At 37.2% G+C, this 14,320-nt stretch overlaps 3 protein-coding genes across 3 annotated transcripts; all 3 read right to left on the reverse strand.

Annotated features, from left to right (window-relative positions):
- Positions 1–1,053: 1,053 nt before the first annotated feature.
- Positions 1,054–5,379, reverse strand: hoxa9b (homeobox A9b). The gene is made up of 2 exons (XM_083559049.1): positions 2,821–5,379; positions 1,054–1,926 (listed from the first exon to the last, which is right to left on the reverse strand). The coding sequence occupies exons 1-2, from the start codon at positions 3,365–3,367 to the stop codon at positions 1,688–1,690; spliced, it is 786 nt and encodes a 261-aa protein (XP_083415175.1). The 5' UTR covers positions 3,368–5,379; the 3' UTR covers positions 1,054–1,687.
- Positions 5,380–5,576: 197 nt separating this feature from the next.
- On the reverse strand, positions 5,577–8,377 carry hoxa10b (homeobox A10b). The gene is made up of 2 exons (XM_083559198.1): positions 7,510–8,377; positions 5,577–6,733 (listed from the first exon to the last, which is right to left on the reverse strand). Exons 1-2 carry the CDS (start codon positions 8,237–8,239, stop codon positions 6,459–6,461), a joined length of 1,005 nt encoding a protein of 334 aa, XP_083415324.1. The 5' UTR covers positions 8,240–8,377; the 3' UTR covers positions 5,577–6,458.
- Positions 8,378–11,293: 2,916 nt separating this feature from the next.
- Positions 11,294–13,853, reverse strand: hoxa11b (homeobox A11b). Its single transcript, XM_083542429.1, has 2 exons — positions 12,912–13,853; positions 11,294–12,307 (listed from the first exon to the last, which is right to left on the reverse strand). The coding sequence occupies exons 1-2, from the start codon at positions 13,534–13,536 to the stop codon at positions 12,075–12,077; spliced, it is 858 nt and encodes a 285-aa protein (XP_083398555.1). The 5' UTR covers positions 13,537–13,853; the 3' UTR covers positions 11,294–12,074.
- Between the last annotated feature and the right edge of the window lie 467 nt (positions 13,854–14,320).

The following is a 14,320-nucleotide window of genomic DNA, read 5'->3' on the forward strand; positions in this document are numbered from 1 at the left end:
TGGGTTAAAATGTCTGTTTTATTCTCTCTATTCCTTTGTGTTCGGTTCTACCAAATGGACGAGCCGAGCAAGAGCGTCGTCATTGTTGCTGTAATAAAGTAATTAGCAGAGAAAAAGCCAGACAGTGCGGAAAGCCTCGCGTTTTATGGTGCTGTCTGTGCATGCAGCTTTGAAGGCAAAGACTGCAGTTCAACAATCAAGAGAATGTCCCCAAATTATTGTTCCCTAACAGCTGTTAGAGACAGATTAAACGATAACATTTTCTTCCTGTACCTCACCTCACCGTGATCATTCCAAGAAAATGCTCACGCGTGTTTCTATGTGCGCGCGAAACTTTGTGTTCAAACACGTTTTGTGTGTTAAAATGTTTATGACGCAGCCTATATGCGGTAGACCGCTGCTTCTGTAATTGCACCCACCCCATGTTTATCACACAGGATACCCCGTACGTGTTGTTATATTGATGACGATAAGGAAGTGGCGTTTAAAAAATTCCTACAGGTCGCTTTCAATCACTTTGCACCCCATAAACTGTTAAGGCTGTGATTGTGGTTTATTGTCGGTATGGTCACCAATATCATTTGCGAACTCACGTACACATAACACACTCAAGCCTGTCCTCGGACAACAAACTAAACCTGATTTATGTGACACAAACGAGACACGAAACAGGGAATTTGTTATGATATATAAAGTTAGATATGTGACTGTACAGTTTTAAGTAGGAACTTTTCTTTTCCATTAACTGTGCAGTGCAAGGTTTCAAACTATATATATATATATATATATATATATATATATATATATATATATATATATATATATATATATATATATATATATATATATATATATATATAGTCTGAAGGTCTGAAACCTATATTTATATATGATATAAATATTATCAGAATAATTTTTATCCTACTTTCCTATATAATGTATTCTTATGAATACTATCTATCTATCTATCTATCTATCTATCTATCTATCTATCTATCTATCTATCTATCTATCTATCTATCTAGAGTAAAACATTAACAATAGAACAGAGTATCAAATTTTCTGAACTTTATTGTCATCTGCACAGATGAACTTTGAGTTGAAAATGGCTAAGCTAACTGTTGAATTGAGGTATTTACGTGTACAGACTTTTCCAGTCACGAAAAAAAAAGAATTCAAGCATGTTCATGATACAAAATTCACCGATGTCTCAATGACAAAACACGTATTTTTCATAATTGCAAATAGGTAGTTCAAATACATCTAGGTAGTTACATTAAACATTACATTAAACATTAAATATCTGGACAGAAGTCATTCTGGCGTTTTTAAAAAGCAACTGACACTCATGCAAATCAACAATATTAAATATAATCGAGCATTTCATATATGTCCCTGAAATCAGTAGCCTACATGGAAAGTTTCTCAAATCTGAAAGAGGCTCAAAAATTGTACACAATTAGAAATACTTGGACCTACAACAAGCAAACACGACACAAGAGGACTAACAAACAGCCTTATAACAAAAAAACGCAATCATTACAGGACACATTCTCACACCGAAAGTTGGTGCAAAAGTAATTTTGTTGCTGTTGTTGTTGCAGAGGCATAACACAAAACACGTGTGCGCAGAAAAGAAAAGTTGTCCAAAACCACTGCAGTGTGCACTCATCAGTATTCCTTAACTTCAGATGTCTTTTGGGCGATTTTTGTTGCATTTCTTCATCTTCATCCTACGATTTTGGAACCATATTTTAACTTGTCTCTCGGTGAGATTTAGCAGTCTTGCCACTTCATATCTACGATCACGAGACAGGTACATATTAAAGAGAAACTCCTTCTCCAACTCGAGAGTCTGATGCTTAGTATATGGGCAGCGTTTTTTTCTCGTGGACTTCGCGTGTAGCCAGTTGGATGCAGGGTTATCTGAAAGAAGGGTCGAAAAAAGCAAAAGCAGAGGTAGTGATATTGCCCTCATCAAAAGACTGCGGCCATTTTATGACCTGTGGCTGGTCAGTGCGCGATTAGCCTAATACAGCCTAATAAATGCAGACTACTCGGTGTTTTCAGCATTTTTCTTTTGAATTTTATAACTGCGATACAATTACATTTTTTAGTGTAAAATTTTTATTTTGTAAAATGGAAATACATCCATTTAGTCTTGTTCTATTTTTATTTTTGGATTAAACGTTACAATACAAAAGTGTTTTAGCTCAGCTAAATATAAAAAAAGGGCATTATGCTTTCCTATTTATTTATTGTCAAACAAATGCGAGAAATATAGCCTTCGAAATATGGATGCAATCCACTGTCAATCGTAATTGAATGCCAAGTAATTCAAGTATGAGATATTGTTGAAACCCGTTATACGAAAACAATGTGCATTTGAAGAATGCAATCATTGCGTTGCTGTGGAAAAATTGTGGTACCCAGATCACGATTTTTTTTTCTTTGTATAATGTGCATATAACATATTGTAAGATAATGCAAAACTATTACCATAATTTAAATTCAGTTAATACACCAAGCACTATGGGCAACCCAATTGAGACATGCAGGCAATAAATTGCATATGTTTGTGAAAACAACCTGACATTAAAAAAAAATGAATTTATCCGATAGGTTTAAGTTACAATTATATATACTTTAGGGAACAGATGCTACCAATGGCCGGGGGATCACGCGGGTGACTGCAGACACACCACTGATTTATAATTTACGGTATGCTGCGTTGAAGTTACCCATGGAGTAAAATTGTGCATACATTAGCGGTACCTATTTACAGATTTTAAACGCCAGATAAAATAGAGCTGCACTTACTCGGGTCCAGATCCGGTTTATTTTCCGTTAACGTTTTCTCGTCGCTTGGGTCTGTCACATCCGCATGAGTCAGATCCGCCTCCTTCACCGCAGGGTTTGCGTTGTTTTGAGCACCAGGAGCCATTAGAGTCCGTGCATCCAGTGTGGTGCACTCACCGTTTCCGACCAGGGGCTCGAGCTTAATATCGTGATGCACATCTGTCGATAATCCGGCGAAAGGCACAGACGCAGAAAGCGACTCGAGCGCCCAGGCGCGCGCAGACACTCCATCCGCCTCAGCTGTCGGACACGGCTGATGTATGTAAGAGTGGTATGCGATAGATGTACCGCCCGGCGGCTGTACCGGTACGGGGCTCCACGACGCGCCAAAAATAGCCGACTTGCTTTGGAAAGGGTACGAATCGGGTTCACCATATTCAGAGAGAGATGGCTCTCGAGTCTGGCTCTGTATCGCCGGTGCAGTTGAGAACCGCGGCGCCAAATGATCATCGTCCTCGTGAGGAATGTGCGAGTCGGTGTAATAACCCAGAGTGCCCAGGGTCGACATAACACAAAAAAAAAGAAACGCACAAAGGCGCAACTGTGCGTACAATCCTCACCACGGAATAGACACAGGCGCGGAATCTGCAAATCTAGGAACGGTCGACTTCACTGTGAACTACAGACCTTTGATAAGTTGAACGGCGGCCGAGACAGGATTGGATGACACGGACACGTGACCATGGGAGAGGACAATAAAGGGGTCGCCTAAACCAGAGCTTCACATAGCCTCCATTTTGCAGTAAAATTGTTAAAAGTACTACTGTATGCTTCTGTGAGAGCGAAATTTGTTTTATTTGCCCAATTGGATTAATTCGTCTTTATAATAATACAGTCGCATGCTATTTGGTTACGAATCACCACCATAATTTATTTATTAAAATTGTTTTGGAAAACAAGGATTTAAAGTTTATTATTTTTATTATTGAAAAAATAAAATGCGTTATCGTAAAAAAAAAAATTGACCTCCAAGCCAAAACAACACCAGTTTGCTAATTCCACAATCTCCAATATCTTCCAGGCTTCCAACACTGCACTTGGGCAAGACGTAATGTTTATAGTAGCACAAGGTGACATAAAATATTACAGATATGTTTAAGAAATAAAGACGATCATTACGTGAGCCATATGTAAGTTTTATACGGCAATAAGTGCCATGGAATAGTTGAGATATGATCTATAGCCAGTGACCGCAGTCTTTCAACAACGTTGCGGGTTAAGAAAGTGTGTGCACTTCTACGGCATTTCAAATAAATTTAATTAGCTGTTTAATTTGTCGTGTTTAAAATATGGTGAGATTTATTAGAAATGTAAATGTCATTTTCATGAGTTGGTAGACATGCTTTACAAAGAGATCCAACTAGGTTATTGACAGTTACACAGATACAAGTTATTTCGTGGTTAGTGTACATATTCCAAATATATTTGTTAAATATAATTAAATGTTGCTTATATGTAGTAAGAAAGCCACGTTTTGACAGCAAAGATGTGTTAGGTGGTCTCATGTTTGTATGAATCTAGATTTGTATTTATTCCAGCACTGCATAGGGTTTGTATATAGGCCAATAAAGCTGGTTCTGTTTCTGAAATTGCAGCATCTACTTTACTTTCTAGGATTATCATAGCATTTTCCTACTACTACTTTACACTGCTGGAATAAGTCTTGCTTGCATTTCTAGTTCACAGTATATGAATATACACTAATATTACAAAGTAAGATGCAAAACAAGCAATGTTGATCAAACTATCATTTGCCACTATCAAAAAGCATAATGCATATTTAAATGTGAAGTAATTGCAAATAAATATATATTTAATGTGAACCTTACATATAGAGATGGAATTGGAAAAAATAACACAACAACTGGAAAAAGGGCCTCGGTATAGTCGATATTTCTCTATTTGGTCACACCATACTTTTTCCTTACTAACATTGTCCCACTGAGAGTGTGGATTGCTGGGTACTATAACAGACTGTGTTTATAATAGGGCTATTACGCTGTTTTCCTGCAGGTTATTTGGCTGTCTAGCCTGAATATCACCAATAAAGCTTTTGTGCTGCTTCTACAGTGCGGCGGAAGCATCCAGCGGTGTAGGCGTGGCATACAGTCCTGTAGTACTACACACACACACACACACAGACACACACACACACACACACACACACACAAAGTGCATTGATCGTAACCTCGGCCTTGCGGTGGCTTTACTGCACTCCACGGAAAATAAATTCAGTTACAGGGCACTCCTTCTTTTGTCGATATTAAGGGTGAAACTAATGTTTGCACACTTTTACTAATATGAAGTTTTCATTCAGCACATGGCACCAAAAATAAATTCTCGTTAGTCCCGTGATTCTTCACAAATCTACGCACAATTGTGTTCAGCATACACGTGGTCTATCTGGAAACACTTTAGCATACAGTGGCGTATAATGTTTAGTTTATAAAATGGCATTAAAGGAGATGAGGTAAATACTGAGGCGAAATTCCCTGCAAGGCAATTAAGACAGTTTCGTGTTGTGGGGGGACGAAATGGAGCCCAACAACATAAAACTACCTAAATCACTCAGCAGTCCTCTCGTTTCCGTCGGAGCAAAGTAAATTCAGCAACAACATCAACAACAACAACAACAATAATAAAACAACATTCAATAATGTCCAACAACAATAACAATAATAACAATAATTATAATAATAAAACCATCAAGCATTACATTTGTTTAGTTATTTTTTTTATTCAGACACACAGGCATCTGAAATAAAGTCTTATAAATTTGAAAGGATAAACTTTAGGGGTGTTTTGAAATATTTAATAGTTTCATAAGAATTCACAGAATGCCACGAGATTGGAAAAAGGGATTAGCTATTGTACACACAATTCTTTGGCAGCAAATTATAAATTGATATCAAACAACCGTTCATTTGTTAAAAAAAAAAATATCATATTGCACCTCGCTAACTTATATACTGTGTGATATCTACACGACAAAAAATTCTTCCTGGCCGCCAAAACCATATGCATATTGTACCGTAACCATAGCACGCCATAGATTAAATTCTCTGTGAACAATTATTGACTCTTATTTCACTTATTTACTAATTGGAATTATTTTAAATCACCATAACTTTCCAGGAAGTAAACTTCAGCTACTTTATTCGTGAAAATGGGAATTTAATTCTGTCACATGAACACTTATTAAAAACAGTCACAGCGTATTCGAATAGGGGTATAACATTCAATAATTGTAAACGATGATTGTAATTGCAATTAATATTACATCATGCAAATATTGCCATATTATATACAGTTAATATATACTACTGTCCGTTTATATATAATTGTCAATTAAAAAAAATTTTACAAATTGTTTTATTTCATTTGTACAGTACATCCAGCGCATTTGTTAGAGTTCATAAATAATGATGATGTGGTATGTTGGAAATAAAACGGATAAACGGACATATAAAAAAGATTTAGACAGTAGTATATACGACACAATAAGTTAACACTGATATTATGTACAGGTCAGAAGTGCGCGCTTTGAGAGTAATCTGAGCAAAGCGCTTTAGCTGGTTGAGGGCGCCAGATCTCCTTCCTCAGGCGAAGCTAAAGTTTGTCGACAACTCACGAATGCGGTTTTCTCGAGTCATTTTCTTTAACTTCATACGGCGGTTTTGAAACCAGATCTTTACTTGTCTGTCCGTTAGGTGAACACTGCGACTAATCTCCAGGCGTCTTTCTCGGGTCAGGTACATGTTGAAGAGGAATTCTTTCTCCAGCTCCAAAGTCTGGTGCTTGGTGTATGGACAGCGCTTCTTTCTCCCGCTCTTCGCCGTCAACCAGTTGGCCGTACCGTCACTTTTACATTCTCCTGGAGTGTAGAAAAACACACAATATGTCACATGGAATACGGAATCTAATGTTTACTGTTTATGTCGAAAAGTTCAATTCTTTTCTGGTTAAATTTTTTTTTTTTTGTCATTGCTTTAGCAAAACTTTGGTTAAGGTGCTTCTTACATTTCTATATCAATATCTCAAAAACATTTATATACACTACTTAAAAAAGGATTAAAAGCTCAGTTCATTCGGTGGAACTACGTGTTCAGACGTGTATAATAGCCTACTTGGAACATGATGCATTTGGTGGGTAAACAGAACTTGGGGTTTAAAAGCAAAATATTATTTCATTCACACTATTAAATCTTTCTAGATAGCACAATCTACATTACACTGGATTAGCTGTACTGGCCTGTAGGCCTGCTAACAACTGTGACATTTACATGCTATTAACATATGTCAATATACAACTGCATCTTTCTACTTGATTATGACAAGTTATAACAGACGGCAGTCTGCTTGCTGGTGTAAAGGTTTACGGGATGACTTTTAGACATCCTGTAGTGAATAGATAAAGGAGACTGAGCATACCTGAGCCATGTCATATAATAAAAAAAATGTTTGGATTGTACAATAGAAGTTCTTAAGTTGACCATATGACAACACGCTGGCCGTGGGAGTTTCACAAATTCAAGTCAAATTATACAACAAATGATTTTACGTTTAAAGAAGCTGTATGACTGCACTTGGTTCTGAAGGTGGGCTGCAGGATAGTGCGCAACGCACCAATTTTAAAGTAAGAAAACAAACCTTCATTCGCGTTTTGCTTGATTTCTGCTTTATTTTCTGGGGGTTGTGGAGAAGAAGAAGGGCCGCTCGGTGATCTCCGGCTCTCCTCGTCTGTTAGCGGGGCCGGTTCTTCGATTTCAGTCCCATTTGTTTCTGTAGAAAGGGCTGGAGGCGATTCTTCAAAACGGGCAAAATGGCCAGAATCGGAAAGGTCGTTTGGATAGTAACCTTTGGACGAAGAACACGTTTGTGATAGGCGAAAGTAACCAGGTACAGGAACGCTGTTATTACTTCCTACTGGACATACGCTCGTCGTCACCCGGGAATAAGAAATGTCTTCCGATCTTTTTAGACACTTCCCTGACTCGTAGAAGCAATACGAGTTTTCTTCTTTTATGGCAGGAGAGAACGACCGGGAGACACTCTGGCTGTTGAGCTGTTCAGTGCGACACGATCTCGAAGTCTCCAACCATGATTCCATTCCTTGCATGTATGGGCTGGTTGTAGGGACAATATTTTGGTTCTCAGTCCTTTTGGGTCCGGGAAAATAGCCACAATTAGACAGTCCATAGGAATACTCGGAGCTGGGTGGCAAGTACACGCCACCGTTTTGGTAGTAATGAGTACTTCCTTCGGTTCTACCGCTTATCAAAGAGTCTACCAAAAACGAATTTGCAGATGGGCTGTCGGAGCATGCCATCTTCGTTGTATAATTTGACGGTCGAGGAAGATAACCCTTTCTGGATGTCATTACTTGGGTAAAACATGCTGAATATAATTACTGATAACCGTACAACTCGGTGCGAGCTAACAACCAATTAAAACGCATCAGAGTCAAACGCTCCTCCCACCGTGAACACGTAGTCTAACTGTTGTGTACAGCTTTCACTTTGGGCTACCATTTTTAAACATGAAATAAAATAGGTCTTTTTTGCATTTGTGTTTTCTCTTATTGTATGGGAAGATGTGAAGAGAATTTAACACGATCATCAGTCATTATCGCTGGTATGTCGGCCAAAGCACCCCAGATTATTTTAAAGCACAATAAAACACTGTGACTATAAAACAGCTTGGGTTAAAATTATAAACCTTAGTAATACAAACTAACTCATCAAGCACAGTAATAAAATAAAGAGAATTTTAATTGATCTTCTGAGATTTGAATATTAAACCTTTTGAACAGCATTCAAGTTCTGAAATATGTTTTTATTTTCGATTTTTTTAGGTGTTCAAAACAATCTGAATGCAAAAAATACAATACACACCTAATTTACTTATTTTTATTTATATGCAATCTATCGATAGATTATTTTATTTTAATTTCATTTTCTTTCAGAAATAAATGTCGTGTGTGTGTGAGTGTGTGTGTGTGTGTGTGTGTGTGTGTACATACATACATATACACACAAACACACACACACACACACACACACACACACACACACACACACACACATATATAATATATATATATATATATATATATATATATATATATATATATATATATATATATATATATATATATATATATATATATATATACATACATACATATAAACTTACATATGGCTTTCTATCATCTCTCTCTTTCTCTCTCTCTCTCTGTATGTATATACATATATATAACACACACACACACACACACACACACACACACACACACACTCACACACACACACACACACACTCACACACACACATATATATATATACAAATATAAACTTACATATGGCTTTCTATCATCTCTCTCTTTCTCTCTCTCTCTCTCTCTCTCTCTCTCTCTCTCTCTGTATGTATGTATGAATGTATGTGTATATATATATATATATATATATATATATATATATATATATATATATATATATATATATATAAATATATATATATATATATATATATATATATATATATATATATATATATATATACACACACCTTTTAAGGAAATTACAGTGTCGCGAAGTGACTATCAATTTTTTAATAATCCTTTATCATAGATTTCAAGCCGCCAATAATTAAACATACAATGCAACCTAAGATGCCTTTATACCGTATAAGTACATTTTAAAACAAAATAAATTGCAGTTTGTTATGTAAACTAAATTATAGTTCTTAATAATAGCTAAAACTGCATACTGCGACCCTATACTTTCAGTGAGTTTATTAACACTTAACTTGTTTATTAACACTTATCTAGTCAATTACGTGACTACAATTTACGACTTTCAGTTTTTTCTTAGAACAAATTATTAGTCATTTAATTTTATTACTATAAATATACAATGTTTTTTTATGTTTGTTGGGAACGCACACACACACACACACACACACACACACACACACACACACACACACACACACACACACACACACACACACACACACACACGCACGCATGCACAAAGGCCTGCTTATCTTAACAAGAAGGCGTATTCACTTCATAGTAATTACGTGTGTTTTTGATAGACATGGAATATTTTCTTTTTCATCACAGACGGAACTTACACCTTGTTTGCTCTTTCTCTCTCGACGGCAGATTATTCTTACTCTCAAATTACGCCGAATCCTGCTTCTAAACATTTTTAGCAAAATAAAGAATTAATATAATTCAATAATAATATAATAATAATTTAACTTTGACAATAGGACATTAAGCCTGGTCTACTGGTTATGCATAATCACAAATATTTGCTTTATTTTGCCCCCACCACCCCATTGTCAGGTTCAGTAAAATTACAATCGGAATATTAGTAAGCATTATAAGTGATAAACGAAAAAAACTACTCAGTCAGAAACATAATCCAACGCTGTCTCAGCTATATCATAGCTAGTTGTCGTGGAGACAGGCAAATATTCTATAGTTCCATTAACAACGAGCATTTAGATAAACAATAACTTGATATTTTGCCTACCTGAAACACCTTGTTATATCACGAGGACATGGTCCACGGTCTTTAGAACCTGCCGTAAATTGTTTTTCGGCCGTATATTTTAAATCCGCGACAATGACATTGAGCTGAATGGCGCCACCTTGTGGAGATAACGCCGGCGTTCAGAAACGCAAATCGCTGAGGACTCCGGCCACAAATCTGAGACAAATGCCGGAAGAGTCGGCGAACGCAAGCTTTCAGTGATTGCAGTCGCTGTTTTTCGCGCTCTTAGTCACAGTTAATAACCTTGGTTCTCAGACAGTTTATTGCACCGCACCCCAATTGTACAAATGCTCCAGACTAAGATGGGTTTTATGGCTAAGTTGCTACAGCAACGCCGGTGGGGGAGGGACGTCCAAATTCCACAGAGCCTCAAAGGATGCGCGAAGAACTACGCTATTACTTCACGCTCGTCTTTATTTATTATACTTGAGAGTGGCATGAAACCGTTACTGGGTTTGTGACTATCTTCTATTATTATATTTTGATAGGGCACTTTGAAACTGTAAAATATAGCTTACAAGCTAGGTATTGGCGACGCAGGTCATCACTTTTTGATGGATGCGAGTCAACTGTATTGTTTTCTTGATTATTTAAAGTTAACTGTAAGCTATGTATTGTATCAAAGCTTTGTCAGCATACACTCAGCCGTCTGGGAGGTCGACACTGGATCGAGGGGTTTTAAAGCCGATTTGATTCACCGAGACGTGCGCTGCGATGTTTGGGGGGTTCCGTAATGGATACGAGGCATTAATAATGGTAGCTATTTGATCCCCGAATCAATCTTAACTTCCTCGGCAATAAAAAAATATCAATCAAACATTTGATCCTACATAAAGAAGGAAAAAGAACAGAAAGAAAAATCAGACTGTTTCTTTTCACGAACTGATTTATATAACGAGTTCTGAATGCATAGTCCATAATGTATCACAAGTTGGAAAAATTACAGTATGACAATTCGAAGATATTAGCCTAACATTTGAAATGGTAAAATGTTAAGCGGTGTCCTTTTCGACTTCACTATTGCTTTAAAGGTTGTTCTTCATACAAATCTTTAGTTTGTACACTTTTTTGTTATTCATTAAATCCGTCCATTTGGCCTAGATTTAAGTCTGGCAAAACAAAAAAAAAAGACAAAATTCAGCTCACATTCAATCCGTACAAACCAATGAACCTGCTTTTTTAAAAAAAGAATTTAAAACAAAAAAAATTGAAAGGAAGGATTGTTAGTATAAAGACAATCAGATTAATGAACCTTTCCTGAACCGTTCCTTTCTGTAGAATGACTTCCTTTACTGTACATTGTTTTGAACAGGTATACATATCACATTTATAAATATAATGTACACACGATCGTCAAAAAATAAAGCCATAAAACAATAGATGATAAAAAAAAACCCTGTAAAATGTATTTGACACTGCTGACTGAATGGAAATGCACTTATAATAATAATAATAATAATAATAATAATAATAATAATAATAATAATAATAATAATAATAATAATAATTTCTCCTATATTGCATAGACTAAATATGGTGAAATGAGGTTTCTGGACCTTCAGATCCGCTCCTGGAATGTTCAGGCGCCGCGACCTTGAAGTTCACACTATCTCTCACACACACACTCACACACATACGCACACAAAGCTCTACAGCAAAGGGTTTGCTGAGTAGTACTGTAAACGGTCTCTGTTCAGTTTTTTTTCCTTCATTCTCCTGTTTTGAAACCAGATTTTTACTTGACGGTCGGTGAGGTTAAGCATCCTGGATAATTGCAGCCTCTTCTCTTTGTTTATGTAAACACTAAAGAAAAATTCTCGTTCCAGTTCTCTTATTTGATACTTGGAGTAGGGGCATCGCTTCTTGCGCGTTTTTTGTCCATCTGAGAGGGAAAAACATAGAAAACATACATTCATTTTACAATGATGAATCAGGTAAATAACCGTGTAAAAAGCAAAGTTGTGTTGTCTGTCGCCTACACTATTGAATGGTGTAATTTGCTCTTTTTAGATTCAAACAAATTACAAAAGGCCAAAGTAAAAAATAAAACATGCAAAAATTTACTTTGCGGACGGAGCCACTCACATTTTACGTAATAAATGTTTTTTACGCGGATTGCGCATCGTGTGCGTAAATGTAATATACATTGAAATCAAGCTACATTTGCATCTTGACTGAAATCTAACCGCTAATTACAGCTGCTCACTACATTTACACGCAATATTAGCATTGTTTGCGGTTGGTTTTAAAAAATGACATTTATAAAGCATACTCGAAAGAATTTCAAAAGGAAATACCCTATCATTCACGGCCAATTTCAAGCTTACAGCACGTGATCTTGCGTTTATAAAAAAAAAGTTTTGTTAGAGTAAATCTACAGGCCCTCCATAAACCTTATATGCTTATAAAACAGCACATAAAATGTTTAACAGGAGAGCGCGAGATTACAAACTTCTCCCATAACCGACTCGAGCGTTCTTACGTACTTGTGCTCGCGTATTTTTCTTCGTTATTGCCGGAAGATGATTCGGGACTGCTGGTCTCCTCGCGGCGTTCTGCATCCTCGAGGTCCCTGCTTGGCTCTGTCCCCGAGCTCAAGGCTGCCGCAACTGCCGAAGGGGCTTTACTGCTGTGAGATCGGCTCGCCTGTTCGCTGTTTTGATTCTCCACGTTGCCGTAAGCCGTTTCGAAAAACTGATCAAAAGCCTGGGGCAAAACCCCGTTCCTTCCGACGCTGCCATACACGCCGGAAGCATGACCGGATCCCGAGTGGTAAACAGCCGAACTGTTTTTCGAGAACATGTCCCCTAAAGTCCCCGGGTTGGGAAGGCAGTCTCGGTGCACCATGTCTTCTGGCGCGTAGCAGTGTGGCAAATTGGCCCGGTGGTGCCACTTGCTGGCAGAGTCAATGGCATAGTCTCTAAATGCTACTTCCCGGACGGACTGAACCTGGGGCAAACTAGACGATGAGTAAGAGTATGTCATGGGGCAAGTAGACGGGGTTTGGGGCAAAAACGGTGGAAGGCTGGAAAAGTCCGTTCCGGACACGTAGTAAGTGCAGTTAGGCAAATACATATTAGACCCAACGGGCACACGCTCATCATAATCCATTATCTAATGGCCCGTACCAAAGCGCTGGTCCTGCTTCACATCGTTGTGCCGAGTAGAGCTCTAGTGGGTTTGGAGCGCAATCGCCGAGTAGAAATTTTGAGCAGAGAGGTGACGTGGAGATCCATCTCCATCCATAGCAGAGAGCAGAAAGTCATGTGACCATGAGAAGAATTTGACAACTACTACTAAGTGAAGGCTATATTGTGCCAGCATTTGTAAATGTGCTGTAAGAAGAAACGTTTTATTGATAGCCAAGTAAACTTCATAAGGTCGATTTATATTTACCGCCTTAGGATTTTGTTTTGTTTATCAATCCAAATAATCGAATGCATTTTGACATATCATGCTCTTTGGTTTTTTTTTGTTTTTTAAAAAGCTCCTTCCACGAGCATTTCAACTGATAGGATTTTATAAATGGATTTTTTTTTTTTTATCCTAAAGAATTATTGCGAATTTTGTGTTTGAGAGCTTCTTTGCAATAGGTTATTATTTGCTCAAAGGGAAATTGTGTCATTAAATACATTCACAATTTGTGCCCCTCTTATTAGTTGATGAGTACGTTAGGGGAAATCATTTATTTTGTTCAATTTAATAAAGAACAAATCATTGCATGATTAGACATTTGTCTATTTTTAAAGATGAATTGAAAAATGTTAATAGAGGTTGCCTACAGTAATTGCGGTTTTTTTTTTATTGTTCCATCCAAATTGTTTGTAAATCCTGGTTTGCTTATATGCGGCCGTATGCAGTTTTTTTGCACTTGTACCGCTTGGGTAACACGGTC

The sequence above is a fragment of the Silurus aristotelis genome (assembly GCF_946808225.1).
Source record: "Silurus aristotelis genome assembly, chromosome: 1".
NCBI classification, from domain to species: Eukaryota; Metazoa; Chordata; class Actinopteri; order Siluriformes; family Siluridae; genus Silurus; species Silurus aristotelis.